The following is a 21,155-nucleotide window of genomic DNA, read 5'->3' on the forward strand; positions in this document are numbered from 1 at the left end:
CTACAAGACCAAAGAACATGTTTGGCTTATACATTTTGACCCAGGAGGTCTGATGAATGTAAAAGCCAAACAAAAATCGTAAATATATCATCAACCTAATTGATGAATATTTAATGTATGAACATTTTTATCTAATGTAACTAAACTATTTTATTTACTTTTTTTTTTTTTGAAGAGTTCAAAGCAGTTAGACTAAACTTCAAATCAATTAGACAAGTCTATTAAGACATATTAGGATCAAATCATAAATGCACAAGAATTCCAGTACTACACCTAATTGATAAGAAATGAGATTGTATCTCGACTTTAAGCGTTAGGTACAATTTTGGTGAAATTTATTTCAAAAAGAGAAAAATGACCTTGTTAGATTTTGTCACGTCAATGATGAGTACATTGTTAGACATGGTGACATCATTTATAAATTACACATCATTGTCATACTTTAGCTAGGATGTGTAATTGAATTGGATAGAAATAGAACTATTTTCTGCCATATGAACATCCCAGAAGAACAAAAAGTAAATTGTGCCACCTTCATGTTAAGAGGGATGCAGAGTTCTGGTGGGAATCCACACAAAGAACAATCAAAGGTACAGTCTCATGGCAGCAATTCAATCAGGCTTTTTACAACAAATATTTCCCTTTGACAGTGAGATGTCAAAAGGAAGTGGAATTTCTTAATCTTCGTCAAGAGAACATGTCAGTGGCAGAGTATGAACGAAAATTTGATCGCTTTTCCCACTTTGTCCCTCGACTAGTAGACACAGAAGAGAAGAAGGTGGAAAGGTTTATTTGGGGATTCAGAGAAGGCATTCGAGACATTGTTATTGCTTTCCGACAAAAAGAGTATGCCCTTACCCTCAAGTAGGCCTTACTTATGGAAGTAGATCTTGCTACCAAAACCTCAACTTCTGAATGAGGATGCATGCCAAATGAAAAGAGGAAATTTCGCCCAACAAGGCTTCCAACGCTCACAACGGCAAGCAAAAATTTTCCAAAGCACTAAGGGCGTACAGTCACCACAGAAGAGTCAAACATTTACATATCCTAAGTGCAGAAATTGTGGAAAACACCATTTGGGGCAATGTCTTCGGAACTTAGGGGTGTGTTTCAACTGCGGCCAGACAAGTCACTATACAAATGCTTGCCCAAAGCTCATCAACCAAGTATCAACAGCCCAGACCACCCAGCCTACTAGTAACAAGGTTACCAAACAACAGAAAGGATGGGTGTTTGCTATTACACGTCAAGAGGCAGAGGATCAAGATGAAGTGATTACAGGTATATTACCCATCCTCGAGTATTATGCTTTCACTTTATTTGATTCGGGCTCTAGTCATTCATTCATCCCTACAACATTTGCACAACATGCTTAATTAACATCAAAGCCCTTAGGTTACATTCTATCCGTAGCTACAACTGCCGAAGTATCTATGTTGGCCCACTCAGTAGTAGAAAACTGTGAATTGTCAGTATCGAGACATAAACTAGAGGTGACCCTTATCATCCTAGACATAAGTGATTTCAACATAATACTGGATATGGACTGGCTAGCAGCAAACTATGCAAGCACATATTGCCACAATAAAGAAGTCATATTCACCTTTCCAACAGGAACCATGTTTATGTTTAAGAGTTCTAATGCACCATCAGCCCCAAGAATAATTTCAGCCTTAAAAACTAAACATTTGTTCAACCATGGGGCTTGGTCATATTTAGCAAGCGTAGTAGATTTACGAAACCAAAAGGATGAAATTAAGGCCATTCCTGTAATAAGGGAATTTAAAGATGTATTCCCAGAAGAGTTACCAGGTTTACCACCTAGTCGAGAAATAGAATTTTTTATAGATCTAATTCCTGGAGCTGAACCAATATCTAAAGCACCATATAGAATGGCACCTGCAGAATTAAAAGAACTCAAAATACAGTTACGAGAACTGCTAGATAAGGGATTTATACGCCCTAGCGTGTCTCCATGGGGAGCACCTGTTTTATTTGTTAGGAAAAAGGATGGATCAATGCGTTTATGTATAGATTATCGGAAGTTGAATAAATTGACAATAAAGAATAAGTATCCACTCCCACGCATTGATGATCTATTTGACCAATTACAAGGAGCCTCAGTATTCTTCAAAATATACTTAGGATCTGGATATCATTAACTACAAATCAAGGAGTCGGATATGCCCTTTGGATTAACGAATGCCCCCGCAGCCTTCGTGGATTTGATGAATAGAATTTTTAAGGACCATCTTGATAACTTTGTGATTGTATTTATAGATGATATTTTAGTCTATTCCATATCAGAGGCAGAACATGAAAGAAAAACATCTTAGGGACGTTCTTTCCATAAAAGAAATGAAAAGTTGTATGCCAAATTCTCCAAGTGTGAGTTTTGGGTGCGAAAAGTTGCCTACCTAGGGCATATTGTAAAGCAAGAAGGAATCTCAGTGGATCCTGCTAAGATTGAAACGGTTATCAACTGGCCTCGCCCAACAACAAGTCAGCGAGGTGCGAAGCTTCCTTGGATTAGCAGGATATTATAAATGATTTGTGAAAAAATTCTCAAGTATAGCATTACCCTTAACTAACCTTACTAAGAAGAATAATCCTTTTGTTTGGAACCAAGCATGTGAGCAAAGCTTCCAGGAACTAAAAGAAAATTTGACCACAACCCCTATTCTCAGCATAACTGATGGATCAGGGGTTTAACTGTATACAGTGACGCATCGAAGAAGGGGCTTGGTTATGTATTGATGTAACACGGAAAGGTAATAACATATGCTTCAAGACAACTAAAACCTTATGAACAAAATTATCCCGTTCATGACTTGGAGTTAGCTGTCGTAGTCTTTGCTTTAAAGATATGGAGACATTACTTATATGGGGAAAAGATCCAAATTTATACAGATCATAAAAGCCTTATATACTTTTTTACCCAGAAAGAGTTAAATATGAGGCAACAAAGATGGTCAGAATTAGTCAAAGACTGTGACTGTAAGATCCTCTATCATCCAGGAAAATCTAACATTGTTGCTGATGCTCTTAAGTAGAAATTAGCTCATACAACAACTCTAAGTACCATCTCCAAACACATAATGGATGACCTGGAAAAACTGAGATCTCACTAATATCAAACACCTTCACAACTCGAATAGCACAGTTAATTGCAAGACCTACATTAAGGCAAAGGATAATTGATGCATAACAAATAGATAAATACCTAAACAAACAACTGCAGTCAGAGAATGGAGAAACCAATCAATTCTCTATAGCCCCAGACTCTACACTCCTCTACTGTGGGCGTCTATGTGTACTAGATGATGAAGAAATCAAGAAAGAACTACTGAATGAAGCTCATGAATCACGCTTTTCAATACATCCTGGGAGTACCAAAATGTATCGAGACTTGAAAGCACATTACTGGTGGTGTAACATAAAAAGGGATATAGCCGACTATGTAAGTAAATGTTTGGTTTGTCAACAAGTGAAAGCTATACGGCAACGACCAGAAGGACTTCTTCAGCCTCTAAATGTTCCAAAATGGAAATGGGAACATATTTCTATGGACTTCATCTCAGGACTCCTGAGAACTGTTAAAGGCCACAACATGATTTGGGTGATTGTCGATCGACTCACCAAATCAGCCCACTTCCTACCATGCAAGACTACTCACACTACGGAAGCACTAGCTCAAATGTACTTAAAAGAGGTCATCCGGTTACATGGAATCCCAGTATCAATTGTTTCAGATCGAGACCCTCGTTTTGTCTCCAAATTTTGGAAAAGTTTGCAGAAAGCAATGGGTACACAACTAAATTTCAGCGCAGCCTTCCATCCAGAAACTGATGGTCAAATAGAACGAGTTAATCAAATCCTAGAAGACATGTTGAGGGCATGTACTTTGGATTTTACTGGAGCATGGGATTCGCAGATACATCTTACAGAATTTGCTTATAATAATATTTATCAGGCGACAATTGGTATGGCTCCCTTCGAAGCCTTGTACGGAAAGAAATGCAGATCCCCTATACACTGGGATGAAATCGGGGAGCGAACACTACTAGGACCTGAATTAGTGTAGCAAACATTAGAGTCAATTAAGCTAATTCGGGAAAGAATGCAAACAGCTCAAAGCAGACAAAAGAATTATGCTGATAACCGTCGAAAAGAGCTGGAATTCAAAGTAGGAGATCACGTATTTCTAAAGGTAGCACCAATGAAAGGCATTATGCGTTTCGAATGAAAAGGCAAGCCTAGCCCTCGCTTCATTTGACCCTTTGAAATATTAGAACGTGTTGGCCAAGTAGCTAACCGATTGGCATTACCACCCACACTTTCTACAATACATAATGTCTTTCATGTATCGATGCTTCGAAAATACATGTTTGACCCATCAAACGTAATAAATTATGAACCTCTACAAATAATTGAAAACTTGGAATATGAGGAGACTCCGGTTTGCATCCTAGCAAGAGAGAAGAAGTCGCTTCGTAATCGGGAAATAAGTTTAGTGAAGGTTCTCTGCAGAAATCAGCAAGTGGAAGAAGCTACATGGGAACGATAAGAAGAGGTGAAAGACAAATACACTTATCTTTTTAAGAATCAAGAAACTTTCGAGGACTCATCCTTCCAGATAATCTACCTATTAAGCAGGAAGACCTAGGTACGTTTTTTGTGCCTTGTAAGATAGGTACTAGGAAATTTGAATAGACCATGTTAGATTTAGGGTCTGCAATTAATATTATGCATGCTCCTATATATGTTGATTTGTAGTCCCACGTTCTACACTCTGTTGATATTTTGATCCAGTAAGATGACCATTCCCTTGTTAGGCTAGTTGGTATGATTAAAGATATGCTTGTTAAAGTCAATGGCCATACTTTCGCTTCTGATTTTTTTGTCATAAATATGAATGTTGATTCTACTTCTTCTGAGTTATCTGTGCTGTTAGATCGATCCTTCTTAAAGACTACTAAGGCTAATATTGATCTTGATACAAGGTCCCTAACCCTTGGACATGAAGATAAAATTGATTTTTTTTCTTTTTTGGTGATTGATTCTCCCTGTACTACTTATTCTACATTTTACAGTTCTATTATTTCTTTCAGGATAAGGACCCTCCCCCTAAGTTGGGGGTGGGAGATGGAGATTCGGTGGTTTTTGATGGATTTGGATGAACAATCCAAGTGGGGTCGAGCATAACGATCTTAAACAACTACTCTCCTTGAGGCAACCAGGATTTACATTTTTATTACATCGTAGTTTAGGTTTCTTTTTATTTTTGGTGAGTTTAATTCTTCCTATGTTTCTTGATGTTTAGGTTTCTGGAAGAAAATGAAGAGAATTACGTTCTTAAGAGTCGGGCATCACACCCAGTCCTTGTACCAAAATTAAGGGAATATTTTTCCCTTTTATTCGGTCGCTTGCTTTTCTATTCCTTATCATATTAGGGATAATGTGAAATTATTCCCTTTTATTTGGTCGCTTGCTTTTCTATTCCTTATCATATTAGGGATAATTTGAAGTTTTAAGTTGGGTTGGGGGATTTCTGTGTTCTGGCTAGAGTCTTTGAGCATCTGAGCTCAGGCTTTTTTTTTTTTTTCTTGTGTACTTGTATGCATGCTTACTCATGTTGTGTGGTTCGTTATTATTACTAGTCTATGATGCACTCCCTTGTATTTTTACTTGTATGAAATTTTGTTTGAGATGAGTAATCATGTTTTTTTAGTCATTTTTAAATTTTTTTCTTATTTTGATGTACACTTAAGTTCTTTATCTACTTACATTAGTTTTTCTTATTTTTGTTGTCACTCTGATAGGCTCTACTGGTATGATAGTGTCTTGCATGATAGGTTGTAATGTAATACTGAGGAGTAAAAATGAGATATATGCCTGCTTTAAAATCTACAGTTAAAAAAAAAATTGTGCGGAAAAGAAAATATCGAAAAAATGAACTTGCAATGTTATGCATGACTCGGGGTAGAAAGAACTATATTTACTGTGATTAATCAGGACACTCACGAGAAAAGAGTGAGTATAATTTCCCACAAGTAAAAGAAATGCAAGTTTAGGGTAGCCTAGAGTTTAATTCTAGGTCCCTCAGTTGACATATTACTGCTTTGATTTTTTTGGCACTTGATAGTTAGTGCATGAGCCAGTGTAGGGGAAAATAAATTGAAAGCCATCCAATATCATTCTAGGGTGCTTAGACTTAGTTAGAAGGGCTTTGAACCCACCCTTGCATGAATAAGTATAGAATTAGTTTTAAATTGTGCTTCATTGATTAATTATGAATTGATTTTGTTGTTGAGTATAAGCTAGATTCTAGGAGACCTTCGAGACTTGAGTAACGAACCATGCAATTTTAGTGAGCATATCTGTTGTATGACTATGTGCTTATTTCTATCTTGCTCGAGGACGATCAAGAATTAAGCTGGGGGTATTTGATAGCAACGAAAACATGCTATCTTGCTCTGCTTAATTCAAGATCGTTCTTGTATTTACGTGTTTAATTAGCTATTTTTTAGCTTTCGAGCACATTAAGGGTATAACAGGTGTTAGTGACAAAATAGAGCTAAAAAGGGCCAAAAGAGAGCTTAACTGCATCAACAGGGAAAGAGAAGGGCTAAATTACCATACTGCCCCTAAATAGAGTGTAGCGACACTCTACATAGCGTAGCGCTACACTTAAAGATAGAATGGTGCATTTCGTTAAAGGCACACAGCGCGACGATGCTTCGAAGTCACCTTGCGCGTAAAATTCTATAAATACATCTTTTGCCATCTAAGTCAAAGACCCTCCGATGTCTACCGATTGGAACTCAAATTCTCTCAATTTTCATCCCTTTCTATTAAGTAGATGTACCAAAACAATTCCCCATTGATTGACATGTTGATAATGGACTAAGGTATCTCTATCTAACTTGGGTTTTAGGAACTTTTCTCTATATTCATGTGCTTGTGAGTTTTTGAACCCAAATTTATCATATTTTTTGGATTCAATTTTGTACTTATAGATTATGTATTATCGAACGCTTGTGGATTTTATGATTGAAGATTTTGATTAAGATATGATACGTGACATATAATCTTATGTTAATCACTAAGAAACAATAGGTTAGGTTAGCTTGCGAATCAAACACAATAAGTATTGTTCTAATCAACCTAGGATTGAATCAAAAGAATATTTAATCATGGTTTTTCCTATTGAATATTCCACCTTATGATTCCCTAGGGCATAATGCAATTAAGACGAACTTGAATTTGATGCTTTTTATTAATTCAATTTGGACTAATCAGTTTATTAGGACGATTAATTGGCTTTTCCAACTATTTAGTTAGGTGCAAGAAAATATTTAAGTCCTATAATGATAATTTGATGAACAAGTATATTGAACGGGGAAATTCTGTAACAACCCAAACTAGACCTTCTCATTTAGTTTCTAACTTTTAGTTTGTGTGTTTATTTTATGAAATTTAATTTCATTTGCAAAAAAAAAAATAATAATAAAATAAATAAATAAATAAAACCCACCTCATCGGTTACCCTCAGGTTTTAAATGGTTTAATTGAGAAATTCTAGAGTTTCCTATGTTCGACTTGCCATTAAGACTAGTAGATTGTAGTCATGGATACGGTTAAATTATTTGAAATGGATTTGGACAACGAAATCTGCCTTCCAGTAATAATGGGAGGTTTTTCCGAACACCCCTAAGGTATTTTTTTTTACACCTTCATCTTTCAATTCCACGCCTCTTTTTTCTACACAAACTTCATTTCTCTCTTTCTTTATTTACTAAAAGAAAATTTACGAGGAAAAAAAGAGTATTGAGAAAAAGAAATAAACAACTAGAAATAGAAACAAAATAACAAATTCTAAAGTAAAAACAAATATTAACAAGGAAGCTCACATGATTAATAAGGAAATAAATTTAACAAAAGAAAATGAGAAACAAGAACAAAACAATAGCAAAATCTCCAACCCCTTGACCTTTTCTTTTCTTCTAAGGGAGCTTGAAGAAGAACAAGAAAAGTTGGAATATAATTAAGAACAATATACTCTCTTGTTGCTTGAGTTACAGATCCTTGAGGCCAAAGCCCTACCAAGTAAAACTTCAACTAAGATTTTCTTTTGTGTGTGTGGAACTCATCCTCAAATTCTTTGTGAATGTATGTGATATATAGCAATCTGATGGTGGCTCTACTTTTGGAAACTTTTTCCTCTTTAATCTAGCCTTTTTAGCAGACCACCATCATCAAAGTTTTGGAATTTTGAAGGACTGAAGAGAGTGTTTTGAGCAGAGAATCCAAGTCCTTGATGTCGGAGTCGATTAGAGAGAGTTGAAGGTTGTTTCCACTATAGAGACAAGATCCAAACGGCGAAATACATTTTCTCTTTCTTTTTTTTTTTTTTTTGTCTTTTTGATTCTTCTTTATTACGAACTATAACGTTGGTTCTGTCTATGAAAGCTATGTTAGGCTAAATTATCATTGTTCTAGGGTTAGATAGATTCTTATTTGTTAAATACTTTTGTAGATCTTAAATGTCAATTTACAATTATACTTTCCAGCATGGTCGTTCCTAATGCTTTTGAATATTTGATCAATGTTTGAATGATTTCAAGATTTAGAATCTTATTCTAACGAGAGGGTCATATATTATATCATGCATTCTAGACTATTGTTTGAACACACTAGAATCGTTGGATAACGGGAGAGATTGTTGATAAAGAGTCTGAATGCTTTGTTTAATTATCTAGTTTCAAGTGATTAGTAATTAGTAATTAAGTAAAAAAAAATTGTTTTTGAGATATTCAATCCGAATAAAAGACTTCAATATATAAGTGTTGTGTTAATTTGTTCAAGAATTAAAATAATTGAATTTAGTAATTCGATGGATCAAGTTTCCCTAGAATGTCTCTTTGTTAATAATCTTCCTACTTGATCAATTTTATTTATTTATTAGTTTAGTTTAATTAATTTACATCATGAGTCTATCTTTAAATAAAATTGAAACGATCTCTGAATAGCTAAAATATTATCAATCCAATTTTTCGAGGATAATACTTAGTCAAGGTCATTTTAACTATACTATTACTTGGTATGTGCACCCCTTTCAATAATGGTTTTTGAAAAACTAGAATTGTGTTTGGAGTCGTTTGTATATGGAAAAGGTGTGAGCACCCCACAACATCCATTTTACCATTTCTCTACTCTATCATAGGATTTTTTTTTTTAGTAAAAGAGGTTTTTTTAAACATTAATTAAATTCATTTTTTTTAACTAAATCTCGAACTCCCAAAAATTACGATTCCTCACCTCAAAAATTCTAGAAAATCAGACTCCCAAATATTTCTAGATCCTATTGTAAGATTTCTTTTTAAGGGAAAACGGTCTTAAAAATGAAACTAAAAAAGTTTTTGAACGAATATATTAGTTTTTAAATGTTCAAGACGTACAAAAAAGTGCATTTTTAAAAAAAAAAAAATCTTTAAATGACTTTAAAGAGTGTTGATCAAATATTTAAATGCTTAGAGAAATATTAATTTGAAAATCAAAATCAATTTAATATGAACATTATGTAAGCAACAAAATAGAATTTAAGAAATATAGTAATAAATTAAATAAGTGGTATGCACAACCACACATGTCAAGTAATAATATAGGTTAAAACGGTCTTGGCTATCGTAGACCCCGTGCATTTCACGGGTGCACTGCCGACCTAGCGTCACTCCGCCGCTTGTGGCGCTTAGGCACTATCCTAGGGCTTCAAAATTCATATGCTTCTAGAACAAGCGTCGATGCAGTACCACGACACTACCCTATTTTTTAGGCACACCTTGATTTTTCTCTTTTTTTTTTTTTCCTTACTTGATACATATGGTCCCAACTGGTCTCTATTATCATTATTGGACCATTTTGGCTCCTTTTGGCTCCAAATATTGTCCTTTTGCTCAATTCCTAGAAATCACTAACAAACAACATCAAATCTAAAAAGAACATGTGAAATCCTTTCTAAATATGAGGCAAATAAAAGCACATTTTAGGTTCTTTTCATTTGTTAGTCCCGAGCAAAAGTAGAACATGACCATAGAGAAGTTCTAAATAAATATACAAATGATTCAAGCCTCAATAGTAATTATAACATGTTAGATCCATAAGTAAAATCATTCAAGCACATCTATTGTTACAAAATTCTAAAGCCAAATTGTTTCATTCCTCAAGTGTTGTTGGCAGTGATATCCTAAATCTAGTGAATCTCGTGGTTTGTAGTTTTGTTAACACAAATTATTTATCTCATAAAATCAGAGGTATTTTATTTGATGTTTAAACTATATTAATTCAATCCAATAAACTAAGATCCAAGGTTATGTTTATGAAACTTAAACATGTATGAGGAAACAAACACGTGGATCATGTTTATGTAATAATCTAAATGGTATGTAGTAGATAGATAAGATTTGGTACCTTATCCTGGTGACACTACAAATATGGCTCACATTCTAGATGTTTCACTTGTTGTAAAGTGATATAAATGATCTAATCTTGATTGTTCATGTGGAGACATGCAAGTAAGGTATTCTATACAAAGAGTTTGCATAAGACTAGACCACGAAATGAATAGACTTTCTATGTAACATCATTACTAGAAGAGACTTACATTTCACTAGAATAACCATAGGAGAGTTGACCTTTATCCTGACTTACATTACTAGAAGAGACTTACATTCTATATAAAAGTGTGTCAAACACTTTCTCCTTTCCACCATTCCTCCCCCAAAGGTTAGAGACCACTCTTCTACCTTGGATTCTAAGAGAACATCGAGGTTTCTCTTATGGTATCGTTCATTGTTCGTTGGAGATATGTTGGGGAGAAAAAGCTTGGGATTTTCGTGAAGTTAAAGGGATCTACAAAGGTATAAAACTGTTCTTCTTCACTTTTCTTTTTATTAAAACACACGTTGAATGTATAAACATGATTTATCCTTTGTTATGTTTCTTTTCTTTTCTTTTTTTGATTTTTTTTCATATTAACGAAAAAATCGAAATGCAAGATGTTCACAGGCTTCCACTCGGGTTTCGATCCCTTCACATGTATGTGTACAAGCCAATTTTAATTCAAAGCTCAAGAACCAATTTTAGATTTAGTCAAGCTTCTCCAGTTTTCCCTTCTCTAGCATCATGCACCAATCATCAAGTATCGAAACATTTAAGAAAGTAATATGTCATCTAAGATACCTGAAATAACTTGCTAAAGGGGTCCCTAAACATGCATTCGTTACCTAGGGGCATTAGCTTTCACACATTCACTACAGGGACTCTTATCCAGTCTTTTTTCGAGCGTCCTAACTGATCACAACAAAGGCAATTCTTCTTACCGCTATCATGCATACACATTACAAGTTTATATTATGCATAATTATGTTTTTTAGCAAGCAAATAAGATCTTTTCTTTTCCCTTAGTATCACATTACAAGATAACTATCCAACTTGTGGGGCTTTTCGAGGTGACAACAAATTTGACTCAAATTAACTCATCATTTAGTTAAAGGTTCTAAATTAAAGTGACTATGTTCTTAAAATATAAGGGACTCCAAGGGGGACTTAAACAAATCATAACCCAAGAATATGTTGTCCTATTTTCATGGCAGATCATCTAACATGCATGGATATAACCAATCAACTTAAACAAATCATAACTCAACAACTTTTCTTACTAAAAAATCGGAAAAAATTACGATAAATTTTAGGTTATTAAAATTAACATGCATAACATCCATAATTTCCTAATTAACATACATAGTAGGATAAGAACGAATCAAACATAAAAGTACATAGTACGCCTCCAGCCCCAAACTTAAAGTGATGCATTGTCCCCAATGCATGAAAAAGAATAATCCAATCACCCAAAGAAAGTGATACAAGTTTGGTAGCATGGAAGAGTCCATCAAATAGGTTGGTTGAATGATTACTTTGTGTTGCTAAGACTCCTGTGAGAGAGACAAAAAAAAATATTACAATTGTCATGGAGGACAACTTAAGAAAAAATAAACGAAATAATTGAAGTAATATAAAGCAATAAAACTTGGGTTATCTCCCAAGAAGTGCTAGATTTAATGTCTCAAGTTTGATGAAAAGTGAGATTTATGTCAAGATACATAAAAATTTTCTCAATTTTTAGGGCCCTTCTTGTTTGCATCAATGTAACCTACTAAGTCTAGTAGACTTACCCTTTTCTCACCTGACAACAGAGAAATATTTTTTTGTTATTTTTCATAAGTCGGAAGGAAAAAAAAAAGACTCAAAATTAGAAAAAGTATAAAAATGTTAACAAGGCTCATGAGAAAACACAGAAAGAAATATTAAAAATAGGAGGACTCTCTAAGGATGTAGAGTTCAGCTTTTTGGGCTCCAACTTCCATCACTTGAATGTCTTCTTCAACAATGGGTACAATCATTTCCTTAAATAACTACTTTGCACTGTGGTGGTATACAACAGTGTTGTAGTGGTGTAGACCTCATGCGTCTCATGGGTGTATTTCATGGCACAACGCCAACCGAGCATCGCGACACTACGCAACTACAAAATGGCTATGCTTGTAGAACAAGCGTCGAGGAAGCATTGCGCAAGCGTCACGATGTTACCATGTTTAAGGGAACACCTCGATGGTTCTCTTCTTTTCTTCCCTACTTGATACACTTGGTCTGGGCTTGTCTTGATTATCCACTATTGGACTGTTTTAACTCGTTTTAGCTCCAAATATTGTCCTTTTGCACAATTCTTGGCAATCACTAAGAAACAACATCAAATTTATTAAAAACATATGAAATCCTTTCCAAATAAGAGGCAAACAAAACATTTTTGTCGTGCATTTCAATAAGCATAAGAGAGCACATTAAAAATTGAATGGAAAAATATTGGAGATCGATCTCAGACTCCAAAAAAATCAACTCCTCACCTCAAGAATTTTAGAAAGTTGGACTCCCAAATTTTCTAAATTCTGTCTTTAGATGCCTTTTAACAAAATGTAAATAAGGATTAAAAATATGATCATAATAAGATTAATTACATAACATTGACATATTGAAATAATAGCATAGTAAAAATGCTTTAGAAGTATAATGATTAAATGCAACAATAAAAATAGTTAAATATCAATACACATTTAAATATGAAATACAAAATAAGCATATAAAATGAAATAGAACAAAATATCATATTAGTAGTTGCTCGTTCATAAATTTAGTTGATCACCTGTTAGTTTTGCTACACTACACGACACGAGTTATGACTGAAGTTGAAGCAGACATGGTCGATGTTCAGTCGAATTCATAAGTGATTCAACATACCATAAAGAAATAACTTCCAACTCAAACATAGAATGTTCTTCTCCAAGGCATGAGTCAAAGAAAAGGTCATGTGTATTTAATGCAAGACCCATCGATAAGGGAAGGCTACGACATGAAGGAAGGCGAAGAAGTCCATTCAATTTTTGTTTCACCTTCGCCCTTCAGTGAACTCGCCTTAGGCGGGGTCGATTAATATAATATTAATTAACAAAAAATAAAAGAAATAGAACACAAATTAAAAATTATAATAACTATTATTATAATGAAAAAAGAAATTTAAATTTTGATGGTAGCCATTACAAGCTCTCACATATACAGTACACATACGAGATGTTTGGCTCACCAAATTGAGTTGAATATACCAATTCAATGTTTGGTCGATTTAAATGTTGGTGGATTTGAGTCAGTATATTTTACCAATTTACGCTAACTCTCTATTCTTCAAATATTTTTAATGGCTCCAAGCATTTGCCACTATCGAAGACTATCGTTGTCACACTTTGAGAACTAACTCTGAACTCCTCCAATGCCAACTCCGACGACTAACTCCGGGCTCCGAAAACCACCTCCAATGACAACTCTGGTGACCAACTCCGAGCTCTGGCAACCTTCACAAGACTAACTCCAACAACCAATTATAGGCTCTAACAACCACCTCCAATGACAACTCGGGTGACCCAACTTCAAATCAGACCACCTTCGTGTGACCAACTTTGATGACCAATTTTAGGCTCTGATAACTAGGGATATTCAAATGACCAGACAACCCAAACAACTCGGACTACCTGACCAAAACTATAATGGCTGGGTTGGGTTAGTTTTATTTTTGGCTTTGGATGGGTTGAATTTTTTCTGTTTTTTTTGGGTTTGGTTGGGTCTAGAGTTCAATTATAAAAAAAATTGGGTTGACCCAACCCAACCCGAATTATATATAGTTTGTTTATTTTAGAATTGATGAATTTGTGAATTCTTTATGTTTTTCTTTTAAAAATGTTTGTTTTTGTGTAAAGTTTGTAATACATATTATAGATATTTGGTACGTAAGAATTGAGTTTTATGAGATTTTAATTATTAAATATATATTATAGTTAAATTTAAGTATTTTAAATTAAGAAGAAAACAAATAATAACCCAACAACGCAACCCATGGATTGGAGATAATGTTTGGGTCATTTGGGTTGATAACTTGACAAACCAAAATTTTTGAGGTTGTCCAAAAACATGTCATAACCCAACCCAACCCAACTCATGTACACCCCTACTAGCAACTACATTCAACAACAAACTCCGATGACCAACTCTAACAACCATCTTCGTAAGCTTCGACAACCAATTCTGACTATAAACTTTGACGAAAATCACCTTTGATGACCAACTCCGAGTGAGCAACTCCGACAACGAACTAAGGGCTTCGAAAACCACCTCCGACGACAAACTCCAACAACGAACACCAATACCATCTGACCAACATCAGACTTCGACAAGCACGTCTGACTACAAACTCTGGCAAAAATCATCTTTGATGGTCAACTTCGACGAGCACCTTCGCATGATCAACTCCGGGCTCCATAAAGCACCTCTAACGATAAATCCTGACAACCAACTACAACACCACCTTCGTGAAACTAACTACAAGCTCCGATAATCACCTTCGACTAAAAAATTCAACAAAAATCATCTTCGATTATCAATTTCGACAACGGCTTTCAACTATTACAAGACTGGTGACTGTTAAAGTATGTTGTAGGGTTGTTGATTATATAAATAATAGTATTTTGTCTACATTAACTGCAATATTTATACGTAAAAATTTAAAAATTTAATTAATTGAATTAACATATCAAATGAGTGTTTGAAATATTTAGATGAAAGTACGTATGTAGTTAAGAAATATGTAACATAAAACCAAAAAAAAAAAAACCATAAAATAAAGATTTTTTTCCTATAAAAATTTATGGAAAAAATTTGTGAAAATTGAAGATTTCTTCTCTAATGATCCTCCAAATTTGGAGAATCTGAAAGTGAAATTGTTGAACAAATGTGGTGACATTCCATTGGCCGCTAAGATGATAAGGGGGATTCAATTCAAAAATTGATGACAAAGTAAAATATACAGAACAACAACAGGAATAAGAAGAAAAAGAAAGATGATAATAAACTTCATAGAAAAAATTACGTACCCAAAGTTTTGACTTCTTTTTGGTTTCTCATTTTATTTTACCATATTTCTATAAGAAATGTGATGAGTTAATTATTGTTCATTACCCAAGAAAGAAACAACAACAAAAAAAAAAAAAAAAAAGAAAAAAGAAAAAGAAAGAAAAGCTTTAAAATTGAAATGAAAAAAATGTCGTCTATATTTTATTCAAACAAAGATGATATAAATATTGATTAAAAAAGTTTGAAAACAAAAATAGTAATCATAAATTGAGATTATTTAGAATCTAAAAAACTACCCCAGATACTCCAGATATATGAACTCAACTCTACAATTCAAACATATATATATGAACGCAGACCAAATAATTCTGCACTCAAAGTACAGATATATAAACTTCACAGACATATAAACTCTAAACATCGTATATCAACTCGGCGTCCCAAAAAGTCCTATAATGATAATAATAAATAAATATAATAATAATAATAAAGTAAGAAAAAGTAGATGATGTGATGGCTGTCGTCAAATCACATAATCTTTTTCTTTGTTTTTTATAGTAATAATAAGAATAAACTGAAACTAATAAATAATATAAATTTTAAAAGAAATAAATCTAAAAGAAATGCATATAGAAATAGACAACAGATCACATGACATTATGAGAGAAAATAAAAAAAAGTATATATATAAAGAAAGAATAACAAAATAAATAGCCAACTAATAATACCTCTTCTTTCTTTTATCTATAGGTGTTTAAGTGGAGTAAAGACTTGAAATCTGGAAAACAAACATCGTCTGTTGCCTGAGGTGCAGATTCTTGGGATAAAATCCTACAAAGTTCAATTTCCAATTAAGTTAGACCTTTTATGGTGTTCTAAAATTTTTAAGATTTTAGGACATTGAGAGATCACTATTTTTCTCATTTCTATCTCTATAATTTTTTTTCTTTCGATGTAAATCTCTAGCTTTTTCTTGTCTACTAAATGACACAATGGCCACCCAATTTATAGAAAATTCAAACTCTTTAATTAGGAGAAAATCAATAAAATCATATTTAAAATGAATAAAAGAAAGAATGAATTCAACATTATGTGATTGATTTGAAATATGTTTGACAAAATTAGTTTTTTTCCAATTTGTTTTGATACAAATATTCCATGACTTATTTGACCATTCAAATTGTATTCTCCCTCACAACATATTTTATTTCACTTTATTTAATGAAACAAAACAAAATATTTCAATGTTAATTATTCAAAACTTTTTTATTTTTTTGTTTGTTTTATATTTAAAAGCTAGCAGCAAATTCTTAATTATGACAATAACACGAAATTAACATAATTAAACTGGACAAAAATAGGTCGCTGCGAATTACATAAACTACACCCTATTTCATCTCTCTCTCAATATATACAAGTACCTTTGCCAAAACCCGAATCAACTCAACAAAAATATTCAATCGTTCCTCCAACTACTATCATTAGAATAAGACATGTTACCAACATGGAATGTCCTCAAATTTTCTCCCCCTTTATTATTGTTTAGGCTAACATTAATTTTACATGGCACTAAACCTATTTTGACCAAAAGCTACCCAAAGTTTACCGTTAAGCCCTCCCATTATAGGAACGCCATTTCTCAGATTGAGCCCTCTAGCCCAACACAAGGATATAATGAGAAATTTAGGGTTGCAATTCAAACTCTTTTTATATTTGTAGATTTACTAAATTCAATAAATATGTATTTTGTAGATAATTTAGATACTATTTTCGAAATCTTTTTGACTACATAATCCAACACCTTGCAAATTTTGAAAACATGTTTTTTTTCCATATTTTTAATGTATCCAAAATTTAAATTTTAAATTTTAGAATGCAAAATTATACTAAAAAAAATGTTAGGAATATAGCATGCTATAAGCTCAACTATTTGTTATTAACTACAAATATGTATTTAAAAATATATGATATTACAAAATAATAATTATGCATATATTAATTGTAACATTAAACATGTTCAATAATACTTTAAAATCACTCTAAATAACAATAGTTTGTTGTTAACTCAATATTTAATGGCTCGTAAACCATATAACCCATTTATGGTTTTCAAGTATGTTATAAAAAAAAAAAAATCACAGATAGAGAAAATGTCAAACTATTTACAAAAATAACAAAAAAAAATACTGATAAACATCCATAAACATCTATTAGTGATAGACTTCTATCAATTTCTATCACTGATAGACTTTTATTAACCTCATCAAAGAAGATTAAAATTTTGTTTTTTTTTTTTTTTTGTGTAAATAGTTTCCTTTATTTTTCTATTTTTTAAAATCTCCCTATTATCAAACACATTTAAAAGAACTATATAAATTATAACAAAACTTCCGAATATGCTATTAAACATATATCTGAAAACGTGAAATGCAATTCTACTTTTATTGAATCCTTTGTTTTTAAATTACTATTATTGTATTCCCTATCAAACATTCTCTTAATCTTTTCAATAAATCTTAATAGTAGTCCTCTCAATAATATAATTATTTTTTATCCAACTTTCCAAAATAATAATGATATTCATTCTAGAAAACGAAAATTTATGTGTTTAGCTCATATCGGAACGACACTAGTAAGGTTACATTTTCTTGAACCTTACTAATATAATGCAACAAGAGTTATTTTTACTAATCTTATATTTACTCTTGTTACTAATATAATGCAACAAGAGTTATTTTTACTGTTTTTAAATTTATGTGTTTAGCTCATATCGGAACGACACTAGTAAGGTTACACTTTATTACAAACATGGGGTAAGGAATATTGTAATAACTAACCTTTGGGTCGAAGATGCTATGCTTTAACGAATTAAGTTATGCTCAAGATCGATATAAGGTTGGTGTTGCCAATATTTTTAAGGATGTTGTGGGAGTTGTTTTCTAATATATTTGTCATCTTATCCCTTGGATTACACTTCAAGATGTTCCTGCAAATCTTGTTCCAGATAGAATGATGTTTCTTCAAATCCTAATTATGTAGAATACATTTTTCTTATATGGAAAATTATGGGTGATTATTCTCATCATTTTGTTTCCTTTTCTGAGTTGTGCAAAGTATGTTTTAGAGTTGTTCTCTTTTTGGTTATCCATATTTCCGAGGATATTATACTCATTTTAGTCTTAGCCACTATAAAGAATATTTGAGTCATTGTTATTGTGTTGGTTTCAAAAAAACACAAGGATGTCAATCTTACGATTGTGAAGTAGCTTGTGCTACTATTGATGTTTCTTTAGATCTTGGTAAATCATTTACTACATTTTGAGAAGAGATTCTCAAACTTAAAGGGAGTCTAAGTTTGTCGAGTGAAGTTGTCTACATTAGAAGTTAGAAAGCTAAGTTTCATTGAGAGGGAGTCTAATACTTAAGGGGAGCTTAAGTAATCGCTTGGTAATACTTTCACATTTAGGGGGAGCTTAAGTTTTATTGAGAGGATCTCCCACTTCTGTGACCCAGCTTGTTGCAATGTCACATACTTTGGGAATGTATGCCTAGTTGAATATCTTTATTATATAAAGAGTTAAACAATTACAACGAAGTACTTATATGATAGACTCCATCGTTAGCATCTCATGTAAAGCCTATTCTTCCGTTTCAACACTATGTCCCTCCTAAGTTTTAGCTCCTCTCACTACCGCTTGCAAGCTTCTCCCATGCTTTTAATGAGATCCCCTTAATATAACATCAACTACTCATCCTGAGTTCTCACTCACTACCTAAGTGATTTACTATATTCATACACAATCAACCTAGTCTAAATAACTACTAGCAATATTCTTAAGAACAGAGTACAAAAAGTTCACAAACAGTGCATAAGGGTTGAGGTTTAGACCGGCTCTAAAACCCTTAAAACACACACTTATTTCAAAGGAGCTAACTTAAAAATAAACCCGACCATCAATATATATGATACAATCTTCAAAAGATATTTAAAGAAATAAATTATTTTATGCAACAATAAGAAAACAAGTCAATGAATATGTGCTGCACGCTTCAACCGACATAAAATATTTTAGGTACTTTTAATCGTTAGGTAGAGAATCTACAAGATATAAAATATTTTACTTGACATAGTACGTGTTATAGAACATGTTACTCATGTTTTGCCTATAACAAATCAATGAATATACCACCATACTAACATTTATGTGTTTTTCATATATATTTTAGTTATATTATCAATTTTTTTAGGGATATAATGAAGATGTTTATTTATCTCCATGCCAATGTTGAACCATTAACATATGAAATTGTTGCAGAGGCAAGAGTTTAAAACCTAAATTCAAACATAATATTATTCTATTATTAGTAATATACATATATAAATTGAATTACTTATGAGAAATTATTGAGAATTTCGTTGGTGCTCCACTATTATTAGACCTTTGCTCTGTCTTCCAAAATAACCACCTAAAATGGAACCATGCTCATCTCTCTTCTCTGTATAAAAACTCTTTGCTAAGCCAAACCGCAAACACACCAAATCTTGAAATCCAAAACATTCAACTATTCCAACAACTATCTTAAAAATATGGCATTTTCCAACATTCTCTCTGCCCTTTGTTTGTTGGGGCTAACCCTAACCCTAATCCTAGCTTCCATTGCCCCCGTCATGGCCGAAAGCTACCCTAAGAACTACATTGCCGCCCACAATGCCATCCGTGCAGAGGTTGGTGTCGAGCCCGTCCATTGGAACACTACCTTAGCAGCGTACGCTCAAAATTATGCTAACACGAAGATTGCCACTTGTCAGATGGAACACTCTGGAGGACCTTATGGTGAAAACCTAGCAGAGGGATACGAAATAATGACAGCAGAGACAGCAGTGAGTCTCTGGGCCTATGAGAGAAAACATTATGACTACAATTCTAATACGTGTGTCAATGACTCTAGCCATTGTCTTCATTATACACAGTTGGTATGGAGGAACACCAAATCTATTGGTTGTGCCCAAGTGAAATGCCAGAACAATTGGGTTTTTCTGATTTGTAACTATTATCCTCCTGGCAACTATATAGGCCAACGTCCATATTAAAAGTAGATAATCATTAAAAGGTTTGTTGATTGGGTATTTAATAAGAAAATAAAAACAAAAAACAAAATTAATAAGTATGAATAAGTATATACGGCCGAAAGAACTATATTAACCCAACACATCCGATATCTCATTTGTATTGAGTTGGGGTTTAAATAAATTAAAACTTTGTATGGATCCAATTCATGGAATCACCAATTTGGATTGAATTGGATTAGCCTATGTTTTATTTTTAAATTTCAAGTGTATTTTTTTTCTTACTGTTCAAATTATACATATTCTAATTCTAACTTTATTTAATGTCATAATTCCTTTTTATTACTTATTCTCCAATAACTCTTAAAATTTTAAAATTTTAATCATTTGTGAAATGTAAATTTTCAAATAAATATGGAAATTGAGTTGCAAATTTTAATCCAATGATTAAAAATAGATATGTAAATATATTTATATACATATATATATATATAGACACATATATAGATACATATTAACATTTTAATTTTTCTTAATACAAAAATTTGACTTTATGACTGGAACAAGCCAAACA

General features: G+C 32.8%; 1 protein-coding gene across 1 annotated transcript; it reads left to right on the forward strand.

Moving 5' to 3' along the window:
- The first annotated feature begins 20,101 nt into the window (after positions 1-20,101).
- On the forward strand, positions 20,102-20,605 carry LOC150029918 (basic form of pathogenesis-related protein 1-like). The gene has a single exon (XM_090310268.1). The coding sequence runs from the start codon at positions 20,102-20,104 to the stop codon at positions 20,603-20,605; it is 504 nt and encodes a 167-aa protein (XP_090166394.1).
- The last annotated feature ends 550 nt before the right edge of the window (positions 20,606-21,155 follow it).

The sequence above is a fragment of the Benincasa hispida genome, unplaced genomic scaffold (genome assembly GCF_027475165.1).
Source record: "Benincasa hispida cultivar pf3 unplaced genomic scaffold, pf3_genome.v1.1 HicScf816, whole genome shotgun sequence".
Lineage (NCBI taxonomy): Eukaryota > Viridiplantae > Streptophyta > Magnoliopsida > Cucurbitales > Cucurbitaceae > Benincasa > Benincasa hispida.